The sequence below is a fragment of the Trachinotus anak genome, unplaced genomic scaffold (genome assembly GCF_046630095.1).
Source record: "Trachinotus anak isolate AG129_WGS33_773 ecotype Australia unplaced genomic scaffold, CSIRO_AGI_Tana_v1 ptg000016l, whole genome shotgun sequence".
NCBI lineage: Eukaryota > Metazoa > Chordata > Actinopteri > Carangiformes > Carangidae > Trachinotus > Trachinotus anak.
The window spans coordinates 5,413,558-5,434,305 of record NW_027273867.1 but is presented as its reverse complement, the minus strand read 5'-3'; the positions used below and the strand labels follow the sequence as shown (position 1 = coordinate 5,434,305).

At 40.1% G+C, this 20,748-nt stretch overlaps 1 protein-coding gene across 4 annotated transcripts in view; it reads right to left on the bottom strand.

The window, feature by feature from the left end:
* The window catches only part of trappc9 (trafficking protein particle complex subunit 9), a 218,848-nt gene that overhangs the window by 75,249 nt on the left and 122,851 nt on the right, over positions 1-20,748 (bottom strand). For 2 of the 4 annotated variants that reach the window (XM_071499579.1, XM_071499580.1), the window contains exon 20: positions 6,418-6,570. In XM_071499579.1, coding sequence (XP_071355680.1) covers positions 6,418-6,570 — 153 coding nt within the window. Of the gene's footprint in view, positions 1-6,416; positions 6,571-20,748 lie in introns of all 4 variants that reach the window. The other 2 variants (XM_071499581.1, XM_071499582.1) reach the window with 1 other exon arrangement.

Below are 20,748 nucleotides of genomic sequence, written 5' to 3'. Positions count from 1 at the left end.
CTATAACGACGGCATTAGACTGATCACAGGGAAGGCTATCGATGTATGACTGCCGCATCAAAACAAATATGACTGTCAGAGAGCAATTACCTAGATAATATGTGATGATAAGGACGACGCTGATCATTTACACAGCTGACATTTGGAATAATGGGTGAGACGAGCAGCGCCCAGAGCACCAAACCTGTGTCTATTAACCTTTTAGGGAGAGCACAGGGAGGGGGGGTTCACAGACAAAACATACTGTGCAGAAAAGTGCCTCTACTGTGCTGCTGGCTCATTTCCAAACTCAGAGTCTGACTCACAGAAAATCCTACGTCACAACATGCACCTGCATCTTATGCTGGGGGCACGCTGGATGCACGGCGTGTGCATCGCAGCTACCGTCGCCGATCTGCTGCAAAAAACGTCACCATCTCCACATACAGCTGCTAAAATGGTTGGAAAAATATATTTATATTTTTTTCATGTCTATGGCATGTTCAGATTCAGCCTTGATATACAGACTAGAGTGGAAGGTAACCGTTTTGTGTAATATTACTGGTATGATGTCAATATGACATCAGCAGCTCTTTTCTCACGCATCACGCATGAAGAACAGGCGAGACACCGAACTTCTAGATCATTGATGCAGCTGTGAGGCGTGAGACGCACAGTTGCTGAAGTGAAAAACAAGACGTTCTTCAGCCGCCATGCACATGTGATGCATCCAGTGTGCCAGAGCCCTTATTCCATCAAACAACAGCAGCATCGAGGTTTTGGTCACTCTCCACGGCTTCAGTGGAGCTGCTGGGAAACAGGAGCACACAGCAGCTACAGTACGTCTCCACTGGTCCATCCTGGATGATACAGTAGCATCAGCGTTCCTTCATACAAGTCCATTTAGACTCAGGTTTCATAACACAGGGATGTTCAATATATCTACTCACCCAATGCACAAAGAGAGTAACCGTGGTAACTCTGCTGAGTGACTCCACCAGTGAAGGACACAGTGAACAAACTCTGTTGGAAGAGTTTCCACATTAGCATCCTTAAGTATTAGACTACTGTCTGAGCATTTCTGATACGACAGATATGCTAACACAATATATGAATTACACCAAACATTAGGGCGGCACGAAGGCTAGTGAAGTGTCTCAATAACTGCTGGATGGACTGTTGTGAAATCTGCTGCAGATACTCAAGGGCACTTGAAGATAAATTCAATGATCCCCTGACTTTGTCCTCGAGCACCATCAGTTTTGTCAACTGTAACTTAAGGTTGTTGTAACCCAGTGTTATGCTACATGCTGTGCAACAGATGATGGAAACAGCGTTAATCAACTTTAGGTCTGAAAAACAGTGTAGAAAAAAGCTGTCTCACTATTCAGAAACTAGAATATGTTCCTTAAGAGAACAGTGCAACAGCTGTATTTGAAACAAGGGGTCAAAAATGGTGCACTATCTTAAAGGCTTCTGGCATTGATCCATTCATTGATTTCCCAGCACTTATTCAGGTGTGGGTCACAGTTGCAGCACATTAAAGTGATAGTTCGAGTTATCTGACGTGGGGCTGTGTGAGGTAGTCATGCATAGTGAGTGTGTTACCTGCAGTAGATTCGGATCAGTGCGCTGCCAGGTTGGAGAAGCAGCTGGGAGCACCTGAACACTAGCTGATGTGGAGGGGGCCAGCAGAGAAAATGTGTTTTTGACACTTTGAAAAGACGCCCGCTGAAACAATCCAATATCCGTTTAAATGTTCGCTTCATTTAGAATATTTTCAGCACTTTATCTTCCCGTCAAAACAAACTGAACTTTAGCTCTTTCTGATTCATTCAGCTGACCTGCGGGTGCGGTGTAATACACTGAGCGCAGTAGGTGTGCTTGTGCGTAGGAATAATGTAGTTAAGGGGTCGAGAATAATGTAGAACCAAAGGACAGTGCAGTTTTGATGGGCATGCACTTCACTGTTGAAACACTGCAAATTTCCCCACTGTGGGGCTAATAAAGGACTATCTTTTCTTAACTTGTCCTCAACAATCATTCAGAGTTTGGCACTTGTGTGTTTGTTGCCCTCATGCATCACAGCTCTTCCTCTCAGAGGAGCACGGATGAGCTGTTGTTTACATTAATACAAAACTTTACACAGTTTTTTTGAAACATTAATGTCTCCAAAGTGTTGCTGGGAGAATTGGTGCATCCCTGCTTTGGGCTGACAGAACAGCTTTTAGGTTTTTTGCTAATTACTTGTGATTAATGCTGCCTAGCTGCTGCTTGCTTGTGAGCCTTATTGGCAATGTTTAAGTCAAACACAGAGAGCTGCCAGAAACCAGGAGCAGACGAAGTTTAGACTAAGAAATGAAACTAAGGAATACAGCTGAGCATGAATCCTTGAAGGTGATGCACAATTTGAAAACAAATCCTAAACTACACTCGTGCCCACTGAAGCACATCTGTACTTGAGGTTAACATGCAGCTGCTTCTGGATGGCTGCAGTATATCAGATAAACTGAGATCTGGATGCACTCTGCTGCCTACGACAGCTTTACAAGGAGTTATGATGATAACGAAGTGTGAGGTGGATATTAGTGCTGGTTAAGACAGCTTTAAGAAACTAATGAACTTTCACACTGTACATTCAGGGGTGAGTCATGAACTTAGCAATGACCTCTTCAAGGGGAAGACTTAGCACTCCCCCCCTTCATTTCTTCTGTTTCACTCACTGTATACGCCAAGCCTTCTCCAGTGAGTGAATCTCTCCAACTCAGACCATCAGCAAAACAGCAATGATATTGTAGGGACCTCGTAAATCACAAATTAAAGTGACTGTTACTTCGCTCAAGGCCAAGCGAGCGCCTCTGAGTGTGACATGTACTGTAATCAAATCTTTTATTTCTCTAGTTTTTCGTGTGGTAAAGGGAAAATCCAGCCTGAAGCAGAATTTACATTGTGCTCTTCTGATGCTTTCAGACAGCTGAGTCACTGTCTACACACAGAGAAACGCCTCCCTGTGCAGGAAACGATAGCATCAAGACTTCACTCCGTAACATCATGTGACAATCCTGGTGTCAGTTGCCATTGACAATGTATTGGTAATTGACTCAGTAGAAGTTTCATCCCATCCAAATGAGTTTTATTTGAACACAAGGCTTCCAGCTGTGAATGAGAAAACCTTCCTTTGATGAAGGTTGCAAGACCGAAATGGCAGACTTTTTATTTTTGCTTCCATTTTCCACTTTGGCCTTGGATGTTCATTTAGGTCTATGCATACGTTTCTGAATGTTTTTTTCTTTTTTGGTTTGGTTTGGACCAGTGTCACCTGGGCAGCTACAGGATTTGCTGATGATGTAATCACTATAATAATCTGTCTATATGCTGCTCAGCTTCAAAACAAACTTGTCTGAATTTATAAATGACTATCATTACATATGTTTGAAATTGGATGCCTTGCATAACTGTCATTTAAAGTTTATAAATAAGTTAATAAATGACATACTTTTGAGGGCTCACTTTTATCAATTCAAAGATGCAGATGATATTTGAGCCAAAGTGTAGCTTTGGTGATTTTCAATTTATCAAGAGAAGTCAAAGTCTTTTAGTGCAAGTATTCAATTAACAAGTATTTTTGTTGTCAATAAACTGCATATTATTGTTTCCATTAACTGTGTATTTTACTACTAATTTTGAGACTACCCCCAGATTTTTTTAATTTTAGATAAACTAATTAAAAAGCATGATGAAAGTAAACGTCATAACTAAAAACAAAAATTGTTGTAATTTTTACATACTATTGAATCCAAACACAATGTTACAGCTTCAGTACTTCACATAAACAGCAAATGGAAATAGTTATAATCAATAATAAAAATAATAGGAACCAAAAGCTGTCCACAAAACATAGAACATAATAGACGTAAATGAAATTTGCCACATCAGCAACACTTCAGGCCACATAATGTGAACAGCAAGATAAAATCTGTGGCTCTAGAAACTCAGTGTCACCTGAGCAGCTGTACTCGCTGTAGTCTGTCTATATGCTGCTCAGCTTCAAAACAAAATTGTTTAAATGTATAAATGACTATCGGAACATATGTTTGAAAATGATCAAACAGCCAGTTTTTAGGCTGTGTTTTTGCTGCAGTGGAAGGAGTGCTATCAGAGTCGCTGCTGGGAATACATTTATTTGTCATTTTCTTTCTTCATTCCTGCCTACATGCTGCCAAATTACTTGCGGATAAAACAATGCACATAATGATGGGAGTGTTTACGCCTTCATAAAAAGGAAAAAAATATAATGGCAACTTCAGTGGCTCAGAGATTGGATTCATCATTAATTGCACACCATGCTCACCAACAGTCTGACAGGCACTTCTTAAATCTCTAAATATGTGCATCGGTAACTGCCAACTGATGAGTTATGGGCTGATACAAGGGACTATTATGTGATGACTAGTAGCTCTTTTCAGCAGGAACGTGTTATGAAACTCATGAACTTTACCAGAATCTTGACTGCAGGAACTTTCTTTTGACTCTCTCACCGACCAAACAGTCCCTTGAAACTTTTCGATGGCCCAAGGCTTCATCTGCCATATTGAAAGTCGCTGACTGGGCCAAGAGAACCCTTGAGTCTGCTACACCCAGTGTGCAACATTCATTTAGACTCAGTAAATGTACACTGGTCTTGTTTTAAATCATGAAGTCACTGTAATAAAGGCTTTTTAAGCTTTTTTCCTTGACTTGTTTGGGGAGCTCAGTCTCTCTCTTGTATAGTTGCAGGTAGGACCCCCACACCCTTGTAGAGTTATGAAAACAACTTTCCAAAGAATCTAAAGAGCTCCTCTTTCTCTTGTTTTTTTTATCTCCTTTGCAAACTCTGCACATTTCCTTTCCAAGGTGGATTTTATGTCTCAGTCAGTGGTTTAATTTGTCTAAAATTTACAGTTCAATTAAGCAATAGTTAAGGTTACTTGACGTGGGGCTGTGTGAGGGTTGTGGACAGGGGCATCCACAAAAACATGTTTTCACCACTTTAAAAAAATACACACACGAAAAAGCTCATATCAGTTGAAGTGTACACTTTATTTAGAATATTTTCACAACCTTATCTAGCTATCCAACAGCCATTTCCTACATTTTTCAACCATCGGACCGCCATATACCTACGCACAAGTGCACCTATGCTTGGCTCTGTCTGACTCGAACAGCTGCTCTGCGGAGTAATATGGCCCATGCTGTAGTTGCGCTTGTGCGTAGTAATAAGGTAGTTCAATGGTTCACAAACTGTAGCTCTGAAGAAGAGGGCTGTTCGGCGCAATGATAAAGCAGTGAAAATATTCTAAACATTGCGTACACTTAAACTTACACAGATACTGAAAAACTGCATTTTTAAAAAGTGGTTAAAAAGTGTTTTTTGTGGATAGCCCCATCCACAGCAGCTCATCACTCAGCTTCTATGACCGGGCTCCTGCTGCTTCTCTAAACTGGGAGAGTACTGATGAATCTACTGCAGGTAACACACTGACTATACATGTCTACCTCGCACAACCCCACGTCAAATAACCCAAACTATCACTTTAAGTTTGGTGGCAACACAAGCATGTGCATCTGTAAGGAAGTTTAAGTTATTATTATTATTATTATTAGAGTTACTTATTTACAATATGTCTTCAGTTTAGTTCCTAATTTCCTTTAGTTCCTGGGACCATTTGGTTGTGTGTTGCATCACGGATGCCAAGGTTTTAGTACACATCACACACACAGTTGGTATTAACACTTAGTATGTGTGTCTGTTAACAACCCCACAGATCACAAATACTAAACCAGCTTGTGTCTGTGTTACAGTTTTAAACCTACACATTTTTGATCACTGGCAGTTTAGTGTGTTGTACATGAAAGGCCTGAAGACAACAGTGTGTAAAGGAACAGAAGCGTTGTCTCTCTGTGGAAAAGCAGAACGCACGCTGACAACGGTGGTGTCAAAGATTACCTCGGATGGACCACAAAGCTTGCCCACAAACTAGGACCTATGGGAAAATGTTCTATCATACTAATGTGAGTATATGGCACAATTACACACCCACACACACGCTAACACATCACTTCACAGTGTCAGAGTGGCAAGTGCTCTACCATACGAGTTCCCATCTGTCAGTGTAGGCGAACAAGATCCCTGCTGGCCAGAGGGCCTCCAGATGTGGGATCCAGATGTCCTGCATCTCTGATCTGACTCATGTCAACAAACAACATACAATAGATTCAACACTGACTAAATCTTTTTAACCACTCCAAGCTGTTGGAGGTTATAACCTGTAACTCGGCCGGGACATACCACAAATGTAAACCTTGACCATCTCTATCTATTGTCTGTCTAACAATGATCAGTACAGGCCGCCTCCCCTTATGAAGCTCTACCATACATGCAGCCACTGGAAGGATATGATGCTCCAACAGATGCCCAGCTTGCTGTTGATCTGGCAGCCCTGGGCATGCTGTCGCTCCTCCTCCAGCTGTTTGGGGTTAGTGAAGCGAGCTGTCTCCTGGTCCGGCTGTGGCAGACTCTCAAAGTCAAACTTGTCAACCTGGATGGCCATTCTGCAACAGAAGATGGGAAAAGCACTTAGAGATACAGGTTTCTGCTTATATAATTACTCACTGGCCAAAGGGAAATTCCACAGTCCTCGTTTTATGACTCCATGGAAATGACAGTTGCGTAAGTGTCATTTTAAACTTCATAAATAAGTTAATAAAGGTTCAAATGACAGACGTTTGAGGGCTCACTTTTATGAATGCTACTATAATTGTGTATTTGGGCCCAAATGTAGTTTTCGTCAATGTCAAATCTTCAAATATGTCCAAAATGTTTTAAAAAAAGGTGATGAAAGCACATCACAATATCTCTGAGCCAAAGATGGATGAAATTTAAATATATACAATATTCACTTCACAACCATATAAAACAATTATATAAAATATTAAAAAATGATCAAACAAGTAAAATAAATAAATAAGTGGCTGTTTGATTAATCAGCTAATTTCAGTACTAATTTAGAGTCTGATAAACTAATTAAAAAGAATTATGAAAGAAATGTCATAATGAAAAAAGATAATTGTTAGAATTTTAACATACTGTAGGATCCAAAACACACTGTTACATACAAATAATTTCAGGTTTAGTATTTCCCATGGACAGCAAATGTATATAGTTGTGATCAGTTATACAAATAATAAGAAACAAAAGCGATCCACAAAATATAGAATATATTGGACATGGATGAAATTAGCTCCATTAGCAAAACTTAACACAATAAGTCTCTAAACTTCTTGCCAAGTTCTTTGTTCTGCGCTGTTTACTCCCCTGATATTTTTATGCAGGATTGTTTGTCATTTTATCCAATAAAGAATCTCTTAAGAGGAGGAAGAGCCAGTGAGTTTGCAAACTGGCAGTTACAGATCTATTAAGTTCAGTTCACACATTTTATTGAAAAAAATGTTGTCTCTTGTCTCATGTAAATTTCTGAGATGTATTGCTCTTTTGTTGAGTCGTTTATACTCAGATAGAGAAGGGATGAATAAACGGTGGTGGTGCGAAAGCTACTATAGCTTCCTCTATTTTGTCCTCTTGTTCATCAAGGGTCACAAGGATTATTGTTCGGTAAATATGCATGTCATTCATAGATTCACATTTCCGATATTCGATTAAAATGAACTGATTTTGGTGCAAAATATTGATGATGTACATGCTAGCATGACTCAGCCTAATGTAATAAATGTAAAAGTATGTGCACTGTATTTTAATAAGAGAAAGATGTCAAAAAAAAACATGACTGGAAAGAAAGTTTTTCCACCTAAGTTAAAAACAGCAAAACCATTTTAAAAGTCTTTAAATCCTTGTAGCATTTCAGTCATGCCCTTCAAGAGAGGGTTGAATATCAAATTCTAAAAATATGTTCAGGTGAACTATATATTTAACAACAGACTTTATGCATTTACAATTTCCATTTCTCCCTCAACCCTTAATAGTTCACAGAGGTCTATGCTCATCTTCATCTATAAAATATTTCCAAGGAAAACCTTGCTTACATTTCTGCCTGATGACAACCAATGCAGGCTGATTTGTGTGGTTTGGCAAGTGATAAATTATTTATCTAGTCTGAACAAACACCCTGAGGCTCAAGCTCCCCCCTCTATACTGAGGCTGTTTCAAAGTTATTTATTAACAGAGCAGAGTGTTTGTTGCCTGAGGTTACACCAAGTGCCACCTTCAGGATTCAAAGAGTGGTTGCGACAAACTAAGCTCAGACCACACCTGCTCTCATCAAAATGACCCTAAAGCCCACCTCTCCCCTACAGCGTTCAGGCCCTGCATTCAAAGATGAAAATATTAATTGGATGTATTCTTCCTCTGAGTGTACAAATCTCTGTGGGGTTCAGAGTTCAGTACAAAGACAGTGGATGGAGATATCCTGGGGGAAAAGGGGAGATAAGAGAGGAGGAATATAGGATGAGGTCCCTGATGTCTGCTGAAAGAAGCTGTGCAGCCCACAACCTGACAGCTGCTCTGCCTCGGTCAAATACCGAAACACTACGCAAGCATTAAAGCAGCATTAATTGAATAACGCTGCTTGTTTCTACTACTTGGGAGAAGCAGAATACACTGTGAACACAACACTGACACATTACTATTACTATGTTAGTTGCTTATTTACACATCCAGCAGATATGTAGCTTCAGCTGACAAATAGGTCTCATATTCACTCTCCTTATAGCTCTGATTTGATCTCCACCACCTTTGGAGGGAAATACTGCCTCTTTAGCTGCTTGTTCACCAGCCGGGGGCTCACTTTAGCTGTGTCCTAGTTCAGGGGCTGCATCCTTCGGAGGCTGCATTTCAAGACTGATTGCACTACAGCGGCACTCATTCCAAAGGCTCCTTCAAATGTGGCCAAGAAACACGGCCTCCTTTTCCTGCAAAATGAAGGATCCAATGGATGATTCATGGACCAACCAATCACAAGACTCATTGCTCGCCAGTAATAAAACCAATATGGCAGCAAATAATGCTGACAGAGAGCCCAAGGATTACACTTTTAAATATAAGTATTGGGTCTCAGCTTAGCTGAACAGCTAACTGTACAACTGTTAAAAAACCCATGTTTTTAAAACTGTAAAAAAATAGCCACATGTTGTCAAGGTTGCTAGGTGAAAGGGGCAGAGTTTTGTGACACAACAGTAAGGGTGGACACAACTGGTGATTCAAAGTGGAAATCCTCCATAAGCCAGACTGACTCATGTGGCTATGAAGGCAACCACGTCCTCTGGAGAACGTGGCCCCTGAATTGGGAAACAGCTTTTTGCAGTCTGTGCACTGCTGCCTGCTCATGTACAGCGGGTTTATCTGAGCTTGCTGAAAACAGCTGCCTGCTGTGGCTTAAAATGAGGCCGACCAACACAGTGAAATTACAGGACGAAAAACCAAAACAATAAACTGAAAGACACTAAAACTTTGACAGATGCTATGGGTGTGACATTAATTGTGACTCTGGTCTTGTCATTATCTTCGAGGTGTGCCTGGCTGAAACTTGTAAGAGTAGTCCTGTAAGTCTTATATATGCCAAAATGGCCAAGTTTTTGGAAACTTAAATGTCGTGTTCAAAACTTAATTAATCGGAACTGATGAGAAAGTGTTTTCTTGTCGTGAAGCTGTGCAGTTCCCTTCAGCTCCTCAGAGCTTTTTAGTTTCTTTTAGGTCATTGTTTGCAAATTCTGCTGACAGTAACCCACATTTCCAGCAGCAGCAACTGTTCTCAGCATATTCCATCAAACCTCAGACAGGCAAAGTCATAGGAAACTAAAACATCCAGCAGCTAAAAATCCACATCTCAAGAGCTGGCGCAGACTGAAAGAAGGGCGAATGCTGGACTAACATTTGTCAGGTGGGGAGAAAAATGACTCCTAATAAATGTTAAATATTGCTCCAAATCTACTGAAAACACTTTCTGACACATACCAGTTTTTATACCTTGACAACATCTTGTGTTGTTCTACTTTTTGATAAAGAAAAAAAAAAGGTTTTATAGCAGAGGGAGAAGGATTTTTTTAAATGCACAGTATGTAACTTCTGCCACTCAATCAAAATAGGTGATGTCTTTAAGTAGCGTGGTATCATGGGAGTTGTTGCTTTCAGCTTCTCCCAGTTTCCTTTAGTGTCAGTTGTTCAGGAGGTTTTTACTCGAGACAAATTATCCACAGAGGTCTCCTCCTCTCCGCAACAACAAGACAAGGTGTTTATGACTGGTGAAAACACTGAATAAAGCAGTTTCACATTCAATGCTTGGTTGATACTGTTCGGTGAACACAGGACATCAGGGAAGTCCTGGGAGCTGAGACTGCTGCTAACCTTTGTTTCGACCGTTTCCTCTAATAACTTTTCACCGGCAGCTGAATGATCCGCGGAGGTCATCTCCTCTCCATGACCAATGGACCGAATTAAGCAGTTTCACGTTCAAAATGATTCACCAACACTTTTCGGCAGACATCTCAGAGGGGCTGGGAACTGAGCTGCCTAACATTTGGCTGGGGTTTTTCTCCGATAACTTAAGATCCAGATGTCCGATTACTAAAATCCTTGATCCAGTTAAAATACATAGTTAAAAAAAGGACCAAGGGGTAAAAAGTATACCTTAAAATGTCACTTAAAACTGTATAAATAGTCAGTTTTGACCATGCAACCACAACACTGACGTATGTGGATAGAGGATATGACATCAGGCAACCAAGTGAAATTAACGATCAGCATGATTAAAATCAGCGATTCCTGTGTTTGAAAACTGTTGGAAACATTTGGAATAATCTAAGTACACATCTCAACAAAATTACATGAAAAAGGTCTAGTTGTTTTTAGACATCTTGATGTGGGAAAGTTATACATTATAACTTTAAGTAACATTTAATCCTACAATTTATCTGAAAACTTAAAATCACCAACCCTGGGGATATATGTCAAACTTTAACTGCACAGTGTTACATAAAGCAGCTCTTTACAGGAGAGAAGAAATGTCTCAGGCCTCTTACAAGCATCATGGTGAGTGACAGTGCTTTATTTAAAGTGTTTAAATGGGAGACAAAAACATCAGAGTCATCTTGGCACAGAGAGACCAGAACAAAAACAGTCCAATCTGCAGTGCATTTTTCTATGACCCCAGCTCTCCTATCATTCCATACTTGGAGAAATGACACAATGTGACTTTGAGGTGGGCAGCTAACTGCAAATTACCTGGACATCCGTCTCTGCAGGAGGCCGTCTTGCTATAAGAGGCTCTTATAAGAGCAGAAAGAGTGTAACCCCCCGTTTTCAAGCCTTGATAAATCACTGTTTTGACAGGAACCACGCTAACTAATGCAAATGATTTCACAGTGAATGTATTCAAGAGCCAAGGCCACAAGTGGTTCGCTTTTTTTTTCATCCTGTTTGATAGACAAAACACAGAGGATCCACATATTGATCGGTAGGTTCATCTCTGGATTTCGGTTCAGAGGCCACGACGGCTCCCCGAGGAGTCATTTTCACAGAGTATCAGGGACAGAGCACAGTAAGATTGGCTGCACTGGCTGGGGCTTTGTTACCTTTTTTCAATAGGCATCATAATTCAGCTCTCAAATGATGAATTACCACATGGACACAGATTATACGAACACGGTATCAAACTATCAAAGCACAAATCCTCCTTATTTGATACGGAAAGTTCGATTGTGACAGTTTCCTGTAATGTAGACATCTGTTATCTTGAATTGTTTCATTACAGGTGACCTGCTACCTCACCTGTATTACGTACAATATTGCAAATGGTTAATGAAATTACACTACGAGAAAAAAAAAAAAAATCTCTTGATGAGTCCAGAGACGCAAATACATCAAAGTGAGTCGGAGGAGAGAAGGCAACGCAATTATCATTTCACAGCCTTTACAACAAAGCAGAACACAAATTAAATAACAATTAAGACTTCAAAACAAAGACGAAAGGAAAGCTCCTGGTCTTGCTGGCCACACTCAAATACGTCTGCCTTTGAAGATTAGTGGCACAAGGCTTATGTCACTGACTGAAGTCCCATCTTCAAATGAGCGCTGCTTTTCATTCAGTCATCTTCAAAAGCACACATTACACACCAAGTCTAAAAATACCACGTTCCAGCAATGCAAATGGACCCTAAATGGGAAGACACTGTCTGGCAAAGGCCCAGGACTGGTTTCCTTTAGACAGGTAATCACTAACCGCCAGACACCCAACATGCAAATGGACACTTCGAATGGGATGTTTTCAAGGAAAACTAAAAGTTTAGCATTAGAGCTGTGAAAAGAATATTTAACATATTCTGTGAATTTGATTCACTGTAACACAGATTTTAAACTGAGAGAATTCTCTCATTTATAACATCTGCAAAATTCATTTGGTGGAATTTGATTTGTCATTTCGAGCGGTCTGTCTGCATTAGCAGCCAACTCATAATCCTTCTTGGGACTTCTTGAAAACCAGACCAAAAAGAAAAGAATGGATATGCTAATATAGAGGTTAAGGACTAAGGCTAGGGCACAGCAGTATCTGTACAGTGCTAACACTGAGCTGACTGCGTCCTCTTGTATGAAAATGATGCTCTGCATGGTACAGTATATACCTGTTGGCTACACTTAGCAAACAGTTTCATGACTTTGGGAATGACAATCACATGAGTGTTATTTTGTTCTGTTATTTTGATTTTTGAGGGCAATGTATTTAGGAAGTGAAAGCTGTTGAAAAAGGCTTTTTTTTTTTTCTTGGTGGTTCTCTGGAGAGAAGCCTCTGAAACAAAGTTCAAACCACTTTCGGCTACAATGAAACCTAATTTAAAAACAGTAAAAACACTTCAGGTTCATAAAACCTACTGTAGTGAAGCAACAACACAGTGTAAATAAAAAAAATAAAAACATTTAATATGAAGTACATGTAAGTCCATAGAGTCCACAGTGGTTATACCTGCAACTAGACTACATCCAACCCCCAAGCACCGCTAAGAGAGCTTTTTACTGAGGCATGAGAGCATTAACAGGCCAAGCTCTCCCACCACCACTCCCACCGTCTTCTTTTTCCAATGATTTGATTGCGGTGTCTTTCAAGGATTAGGCCATATCTGGAGACTAATCTACCCGACTACAAGGTTGTTAATAACAACCTGTGTGCTGAACTGGGGCCACCGTGGAACATCTCTCCGTCTTATTCCCAGTCCATTTCTCCTCCCTGCCTCCCTCCAGCCCGTCACTGATAACAGCCTGCATGGCCTTTATTTCCCTGGCTGAAAAGGGAAGCAAGGGTAGATGGGAGATTGGATGGATGGATGGATGGATGGATGGATGGATGGATGGATGGAGTAATGTGAATCAGTTAGCATTCAGATAAATCCAACAAAGACATGCACGTATGATCTGCAGAAAAAAAAGCAATGTTATCCACGTCCATGTATACAGATAGAGGAGTCTATTTTCTTGTCAGCATGTGTCATTTTCTGTCAGGTGCAAACAATGATTTTTATTTTTTATTTTTTTGCTTTGTTTTGTTTTCTAGCCTGCATCTCTTTTATATTTTGATGACTCACAATGAGCCTGACACTCAGTGAGAGTAGAGGTGAAGCAGAGGTGTACGAGAGAGACCTGTGTTGCTCAGGGCACGTTGAAAGCACACAGCATAAGGCACAGTCATGTTCTGTGCTATTTTCATGGCTCTGCCGGGGAATGCATGTTTGAAGAGATTCCACCTAAAGATTGTTGCTGGGTGAAAAATATTTTGGTTGAATAAACCCAAGAAGAAATAAGATTACACTCTATGTCTCTGTGGTTATAACGAGCATTTAACAAATAACTGTCACAATCAAACATTATCTCTTTATACATTTTAATAAATGTAATTTGAACTGTCATGAAACAGTACTGCCTGGACTGCATTTCTAATCCATGTACTCAGGATGCATGGGTGGGTGTACAACGCACATGATTTTGACACAAGAAAACAGAATCTAAACCTGTGTCTCTGTGTCTCTACTGAATCTCAGCTTAAAACCCTTGATTAAAGTTGATGAAAGATAGCAGCCCTGGGTAAAGCTGAAAAAGTCACTTACCATCTCAATTGTTTTGAGTTCCCTCAACCTGCTAGTAAAATGTTTGTCATGCTTTAGCTCTCAGAAGCTGATATTGCAGTAAGAAACAAACAGAATATGATAAAAGTGAACAGTTTTGACATTAATTCAATATACATGTTTTATTATTATGAAACATTCATGGCCACATGAATTTGCTATTGCAGGTAAGTTGTATATGAATGTAAATGTTCATGTGCAAAACAAAATGTAACTGCTGTAATTCACACAGAGACGGGTGGCCATAAAAAATTGTTAAATTGACAGCTTTGAACCTTCATTTTGTAAGATAACTCTGCTTAGATGGTAAAATATTTACTTATCTAACTTATCTTATTCTACAGAATACGGTGAAATGCAATTCCAAAGCTCTTGGACAATACTACAAAAAAGTGAATATCAACTCAAAACCAACAGTTAATTTTTTTTGTGCAGCGCTGTGTTGTGTATTTGGATGGTCTACCAGAGCTGACTGACGTATCTTTCATTTAATTTTTCTGTCAAAAAACCATCTAAAAGCAAACCAGACCCGCATCACTAAATACCAGCGTCTCTGCCGGGTGTGACTTCTGACACTGTATCGCTAATTACCACCATCCTGCAGGAAGCTGCGGCAGTGAAGCCTTTCTTAATGGCAGCCATAACACTGGCTTAGGTTGAGCCGGTCACAGTGAAACGACCCCTTCCTAATTAAATGCTGTGTTGCATCAGACTAAAAGTACATGATAATCACATTAAAGCATATGGGGTCGCTTTCATCAGACCACTGCGAGGCTGTGAATCATTTCAACTGCGAGGGGTCAATAAACTCCACTGTGGACACAAAGTAACAGCCAGTCCAACACCTCAGAGCTGTGAGGAGGCAAGATATTGGATTCTGTAAAAACACACCATTTATACAGGATATTATAAAGCATAGAAATAATTCTGCTGATGATCATTTATTTTTCTGTAACTTTCTCTGGTATGACGGCTGTTTATTGAGTGTTTCAGTATTTAACTATGGAAGAGGTGTTTTGTAGTTGTCTTGTGGTTTTGCTACTATCTGTGCAGGTTTTCCCTGGTGTGTGACTGTGAGCGCTGTGAGTAATGTGTACAGCTTGAATCATACCCTACACAACCTAATACAGATCAAGTTATTTGCAATCAACATTTTTATCAGAGCCTTTTTCACATTGTTTTTAACAGCCAGTGTTTGTGTTATGTCACCGGGGAGAAGCTGAGAGCAGAGAACGTACCGAGAGCGTGCGAGTGCGTGTGTGTGTGTTTTCACAAAAAAGGTTATTTTTAGCTCACGTGCAAGAGCTTAAGGGTGGAGATCCACAGAGGCCTGTGCAGAGGCAGGCGAGAGCAACAGTCTATTTTTAGACTGCGGCTGACTCTGTAACCCGTTGTTTGCAGCGGCTGCAGAGGCAGCAGCAGCTCCATCCATCCCCGTCTCGCTCAATATGATGAGCTGCAGTAAAAACGAATCCTTACAGCCAATTACTATATGCGGATGGGGCGCTTTTGTGAAGATGCGCTGGCTGTCATTAAAATGTGGCTTTGTAGACTATTACCAGGGTTGACAGAGTGAGCTATTTTTAACTCTGCTGCTGAAACCTAAGAGCTTTTTTTAGGGCATTTTGCCATTATTAGACAAGCACGGCAGCAGGAGCAGGGCATGCAGGGGATAGAGAGGGATGACATGCAAGAAAAGTAAAGCTGGGTCTGACCCAGGGATGTTGCAGTTTGTAAATAAAAAATACACGACTTCACTGTTACTGTAAGTGAATTGGATAATCTACTGACAGCACAGGAGGGCTTAACGATAATGTGAAGGTCGATGGAGTTACAGGTGACTGGAGAATGAAATGGCTGTGAGTGAGTCAGATAAATCTGCCATATCCTCCCATGTGAATATATGGAGTTGGTGGAGATGAAGCACATTTCCAGAATGCCAATATAAAAGCATGACTGTGTCAAATGACTACTGAGAAGTCTGAGGCAGCTGGATGGAGTGATTCTAGCGATACACCACTGTATGAGGTACATGTGAGTGCAAAAAGATCTGTGTTCTGCCACCTTAAGTAACCCACCTCCAGACAGCCAACGAGCCTAAAACGCCCCCTAGGGAAGACAATATTTCGAGAAAAAGTGTGAGGAGGAAAAAAGACAAAATGCTGAGAAAAAATGATGTGAAGCTGAATCCCAGGGAGAGGTCGACCAGCAGCACCTCAGTACATCTCAGCAGGCAGTTCTCATCTTGGTCAAAAGATCCTTTGCCCTCCTGAGCATGTGCAAGAACGTTTTGATTAGAGATGATATTGTTCATGTGCTGAGCGTGTAAAGTATTTCTGTGGAGTGAGAAAAAGGTGGGTAAAAAATCAAGTCGTAATATTCACACTAGACTGGGACTGTTGAAGATGGGATAACTGACTGCAGATGCATTATGTGCTCTGCTGCCATAAAAAGTAGCACAAGAAGGGGGGAAAGGTGGTCACCATGGAAACAAGCTTTGTTTGAAAAGCTCATGCAATGAGGCGTGTCTGCCCTTGTGAGCACCGATCCGGCAGAGCCAAAAGGCTTGGCGAACGGAGGAGACATGGGTAAAAATGAGAAACTGCTGCAGTGAGCGCTAAGTCCCCGCTCTACTACAGGGGGTGGGGGGGTGTTAATGAGCAAGCTCTGCAATGACAATGGTGGACGGCAGTGGGAACTAGTTAGCGCCCACGGGTTGATGCTGTGATGAGATGTCAACCCCCAAAGGCCTGTTTAAATCCCCTGGGAGACACAGCTGTGGTGCTGATGCAGAGAGGGGGCTGGGATGAAGGTCTGAGAGCAACCTGCTGCTGGCGAAGAAGGAGAAGATGACGCTGGACGACTTCGAGACTGAATCTACAACATTCGATGTTTACTTTCATTACAATAAAGAATATTCAGCTTTTCAAGATGATGCTGAGCCTCAAAATAGCTTCTGTCTAACAGCAATTTTAAGTTATAATGTGTTAGTTTAGGATTAAAGGGAAAGTTGACTCCCAAAAAAAAAGTGTTTATGTGTGTGTTTGTGTATTTCATTTTCACCTATTTAAAAAGGCCTTATTAGTAAAGGAACAATTTGTAAATTGTGCTATTGCTACATAGCTAGTGTTAGCTTTAACAGCTGTTTACTTATCAGTCTTGGCAAGAGCTTTAACCATCGTTGCATAATTTCAGAAGAAAAAAAATGATAGAGATAGAAGCAAAACAAGAAGGTTGCTTTCCACCACTGGAGGGTTTGATGCTGAACTCACAACGTTTCTTCTAGACTGGTAAGTAAACAGCTGTTAATGCTAATGTTGGCTATGTAGCAATGGCAAACCTACATATACCTCCTTTAATGTTTGCCCTGATTTTTATTTTGTAACTTCAAACATGTCTACCTGTTCAATTTGTTTAATTTTTTTATTTCAGATTTTATTGTCAGGTTTTTATTATATTTCACTTTCTGTATGTTAATTTTTTTGACTGATGATACTGACTTATTGGGCTGAAATGTTTTAATCTTGATTTTCGCCCTCTAAAGTACTCTCTAAAGCATTATTAAAGGCTTGTTATACACAATAGAAAGCATATTCAGATTTTAAGTGTGAACTTCATTCTTGACCTTGAACAGTGGTTTGAAATGAAAACTCCATCTGCTGAGGGTGACCATGAGGTGCTTGTTGGTAAGTGGACCTTGAGTTAAGATTTTTTTTGTCAAACATTCAGTTTTGAATGTTATCACATCACAAGGATGTTCTCCCACGGGTTATATTCAGACAGCTGACAGCTAGAGACAAGTGCCTCAGGGCAATCTAATCGAGTAATAACTAGATACTGCTCAAACACATGTATCAAATCCATCTTATACAAAAAAATCACTCACCAAACGACTTGAGTGACTTGCAGACAAACCCACGTAATTACAGTGCATAAGAACTTGTTTTATGGAAATGACTTTTCAGCCTGACATCTTGGACAACATTTCCTACTTTCAATTCATAATAATAACAGAAATTTTAATTTGCTCCATCTCATCATAATTTCCTCATTAGATCAAAGATTCAGTCGCAGAAAGGTCAGGGCTGTCTGCCGGTACACAGGATCACTGCTTTTTCCTCAAATGAAAGAATATAAAGTAAGTGAGGAGAGCGCTTCTAATTTACATGCTGTTTATGCAGAGCAGTGACCATTAGAGCCTGATCATTTTTCTCAGCTCAGTGTGGTTAAAAAAGCAGCCACCGAAAAAAATAATTGTAGGGGGATTTAGTCATTTCACCAAAACCATTTGTAATGTGCGTGGTGAAGCATACTGATGAATGAATGTTAAAATTTGTCTGCTCCAAAACTTTGATAGCAATAATTTTCCCAGAGATAATGATCACAGACCTTTTGCATTAAAAACACACTTTATTAGGGACACCATACTAATACTGGCTAGGACCTCCCTTTGCTCTACAAACAGCCTCAGTTCTTCGTGGCATTGACTCCTCAACATTTCTTTGAGATTCTTCTCCATGTTGACATGATTGCAGGATATAATGTCTGCAGAATGCTCAGCTTCACGTTCATGCTGCAAATTTCCTGTTCCCAAAGGTGTTCTACTGCACTCAGAGTGGGGAGGCCACTGAACTTCACTGAACTCACTGTGTTGTTCATGAAACCAGTTTGAGACGACTTTCAGACGACTTTCCTCTCTGACATGGTGCATTTTCAAAGGACCACAAACGTCACGGAAATAGTAATGAAGCTAAATGACTAAGCAAATCGAGTAGCTAATAGGAAAAGGAAAAAAGGCAAACAGGAAGGGAAATTGCCCTTTTAAATTCCTGATTAAAATCTGTATTCTTAATTCAATTTGTGAATCTAATTATTTATTTCTCTTTTTGAGGCTGCATTTTCAAAAAGATTTTTAAATTCCATTATTTATTTATGAATTCATTCATATATTTTAAAATTGTATACTTATACTTATTGAATGTTTTATGTTGTTTTTGTTAACGCTTTTTCTAATTTGAACTATTTATTAATATTTCATTTGTAAACTGTTCTTGTAATTTATTTTTGTAACCCATTAAAATATCAAATAATGAATTACTTTTTAATTTAGTATATTTATTTATTTAACATTCATAATGCACATTTTATTATATTTATTCATTGTGACAATGAAAATGACGGGGTGTGGTGTGGTGAGAAAAGAGCTTACCACACCTATGTAGCTTGCTCTTCATCTTTGCTTAAGGCTAGCAGGTTGAAGCTATATTAGCTAGCATAGCATAAAACATTGAAATCTCTAACTGGACCATCAGTGATTGCGCTGCATCGTGGATAATGTAGAGGCCAGGGTTGGTCAAGGGAGAAGATGTCACAGTGTTACAGGAGTGCAATGCTAAATTGCTGAAATACTTTTTAACATGTTCAATAAACTGATTAAAGAAATTGCATTGAATTTTAATCCCTGTATTTCACAAACTCAAACCACTGTTAAGGCGAGCCTGTAAAGTCCCACACTGTGAATATTGTTTAACCAAGAATGACATCACGCCAGGAAAATCTACAAGATCCAACCATAGAAAGAAAGACAGGAACATATCCTCTTTATATCCAGTTCTCTCTGTTCTGGCTGACTGTGGTGTCACACGGTGGCCTTTAGGAACCTTATCAGGCTCCCAAACATCAAAGTGACCATTTACATTCTGAGGTGCTTCACTTTTTGTTTTTCATTCAGCATTAAAGGGTATAAGACTTTGTTTTGCTTGCTTGTTTGCTTTTTTTTTTCAGTGGAAGCATTCAAAAAAATGCAGGTTCTATCTATCTAAACCTATGGCTGTACCAGAAGATGGAGACAGCTGCCTGTTGCTGTCCTCGTGTTCCCCTCATACACACACAGGTCTTGAAGCTATTAAAACTCCTGTAGAAACTGCTATATTTCCCTCCATGCCTGAAGGTATTTTTCCAGTTTCTATTTGTATAGCCCTGAAAAGGCTCAATGGAAACAATTAAAAATCATTTGTAGTAGGAGGAAAGTGCAGATGATTGACAGAGTCATTTTTGCAACTGTCGGATTGAAGCCTAGGCTTCACCAGTCCTGGATGAAGACCCCAGAAAACATCTTGCGCCTGACACCTCATTCATCATAGAACAGGAAAGAAATATGAAATGACAGGGCCTTCTGATGTTCAGAAAGAATGAATTGGAGAGACAAGCACAATATGGTTCAGCGGGCGAAGATCTAGGAGCCTGTGTTCCTGTTTCCCTCTGCATGCAAAAATCCTACTCCACTCTGAATAATGTGTGCATATGCTGTGAAAAGAATCAATACGCTGGATCTGAGATAATCTTCTGATAATGAATTTATGTGTCTGTCAGGCTTCAAGAGAAATCTCTACAGGAAGGAAGAGCTGATTGGTGGAGTCAAAGGCAGCGGCTGTGTCTACAGGGAATGTCAGTCAAAGGGGGGGGAGACATGTAGGTCTATATATATACATCTGCAGTTGTTACCAGACTTGACATTTTTTGCCTCAGAGGCACATTGTGTCATGTTGCATCTGTTTCTGGAGGGGCAGTGTTTTTAAAATCAATTACAGAACTGGCACATTATGCATT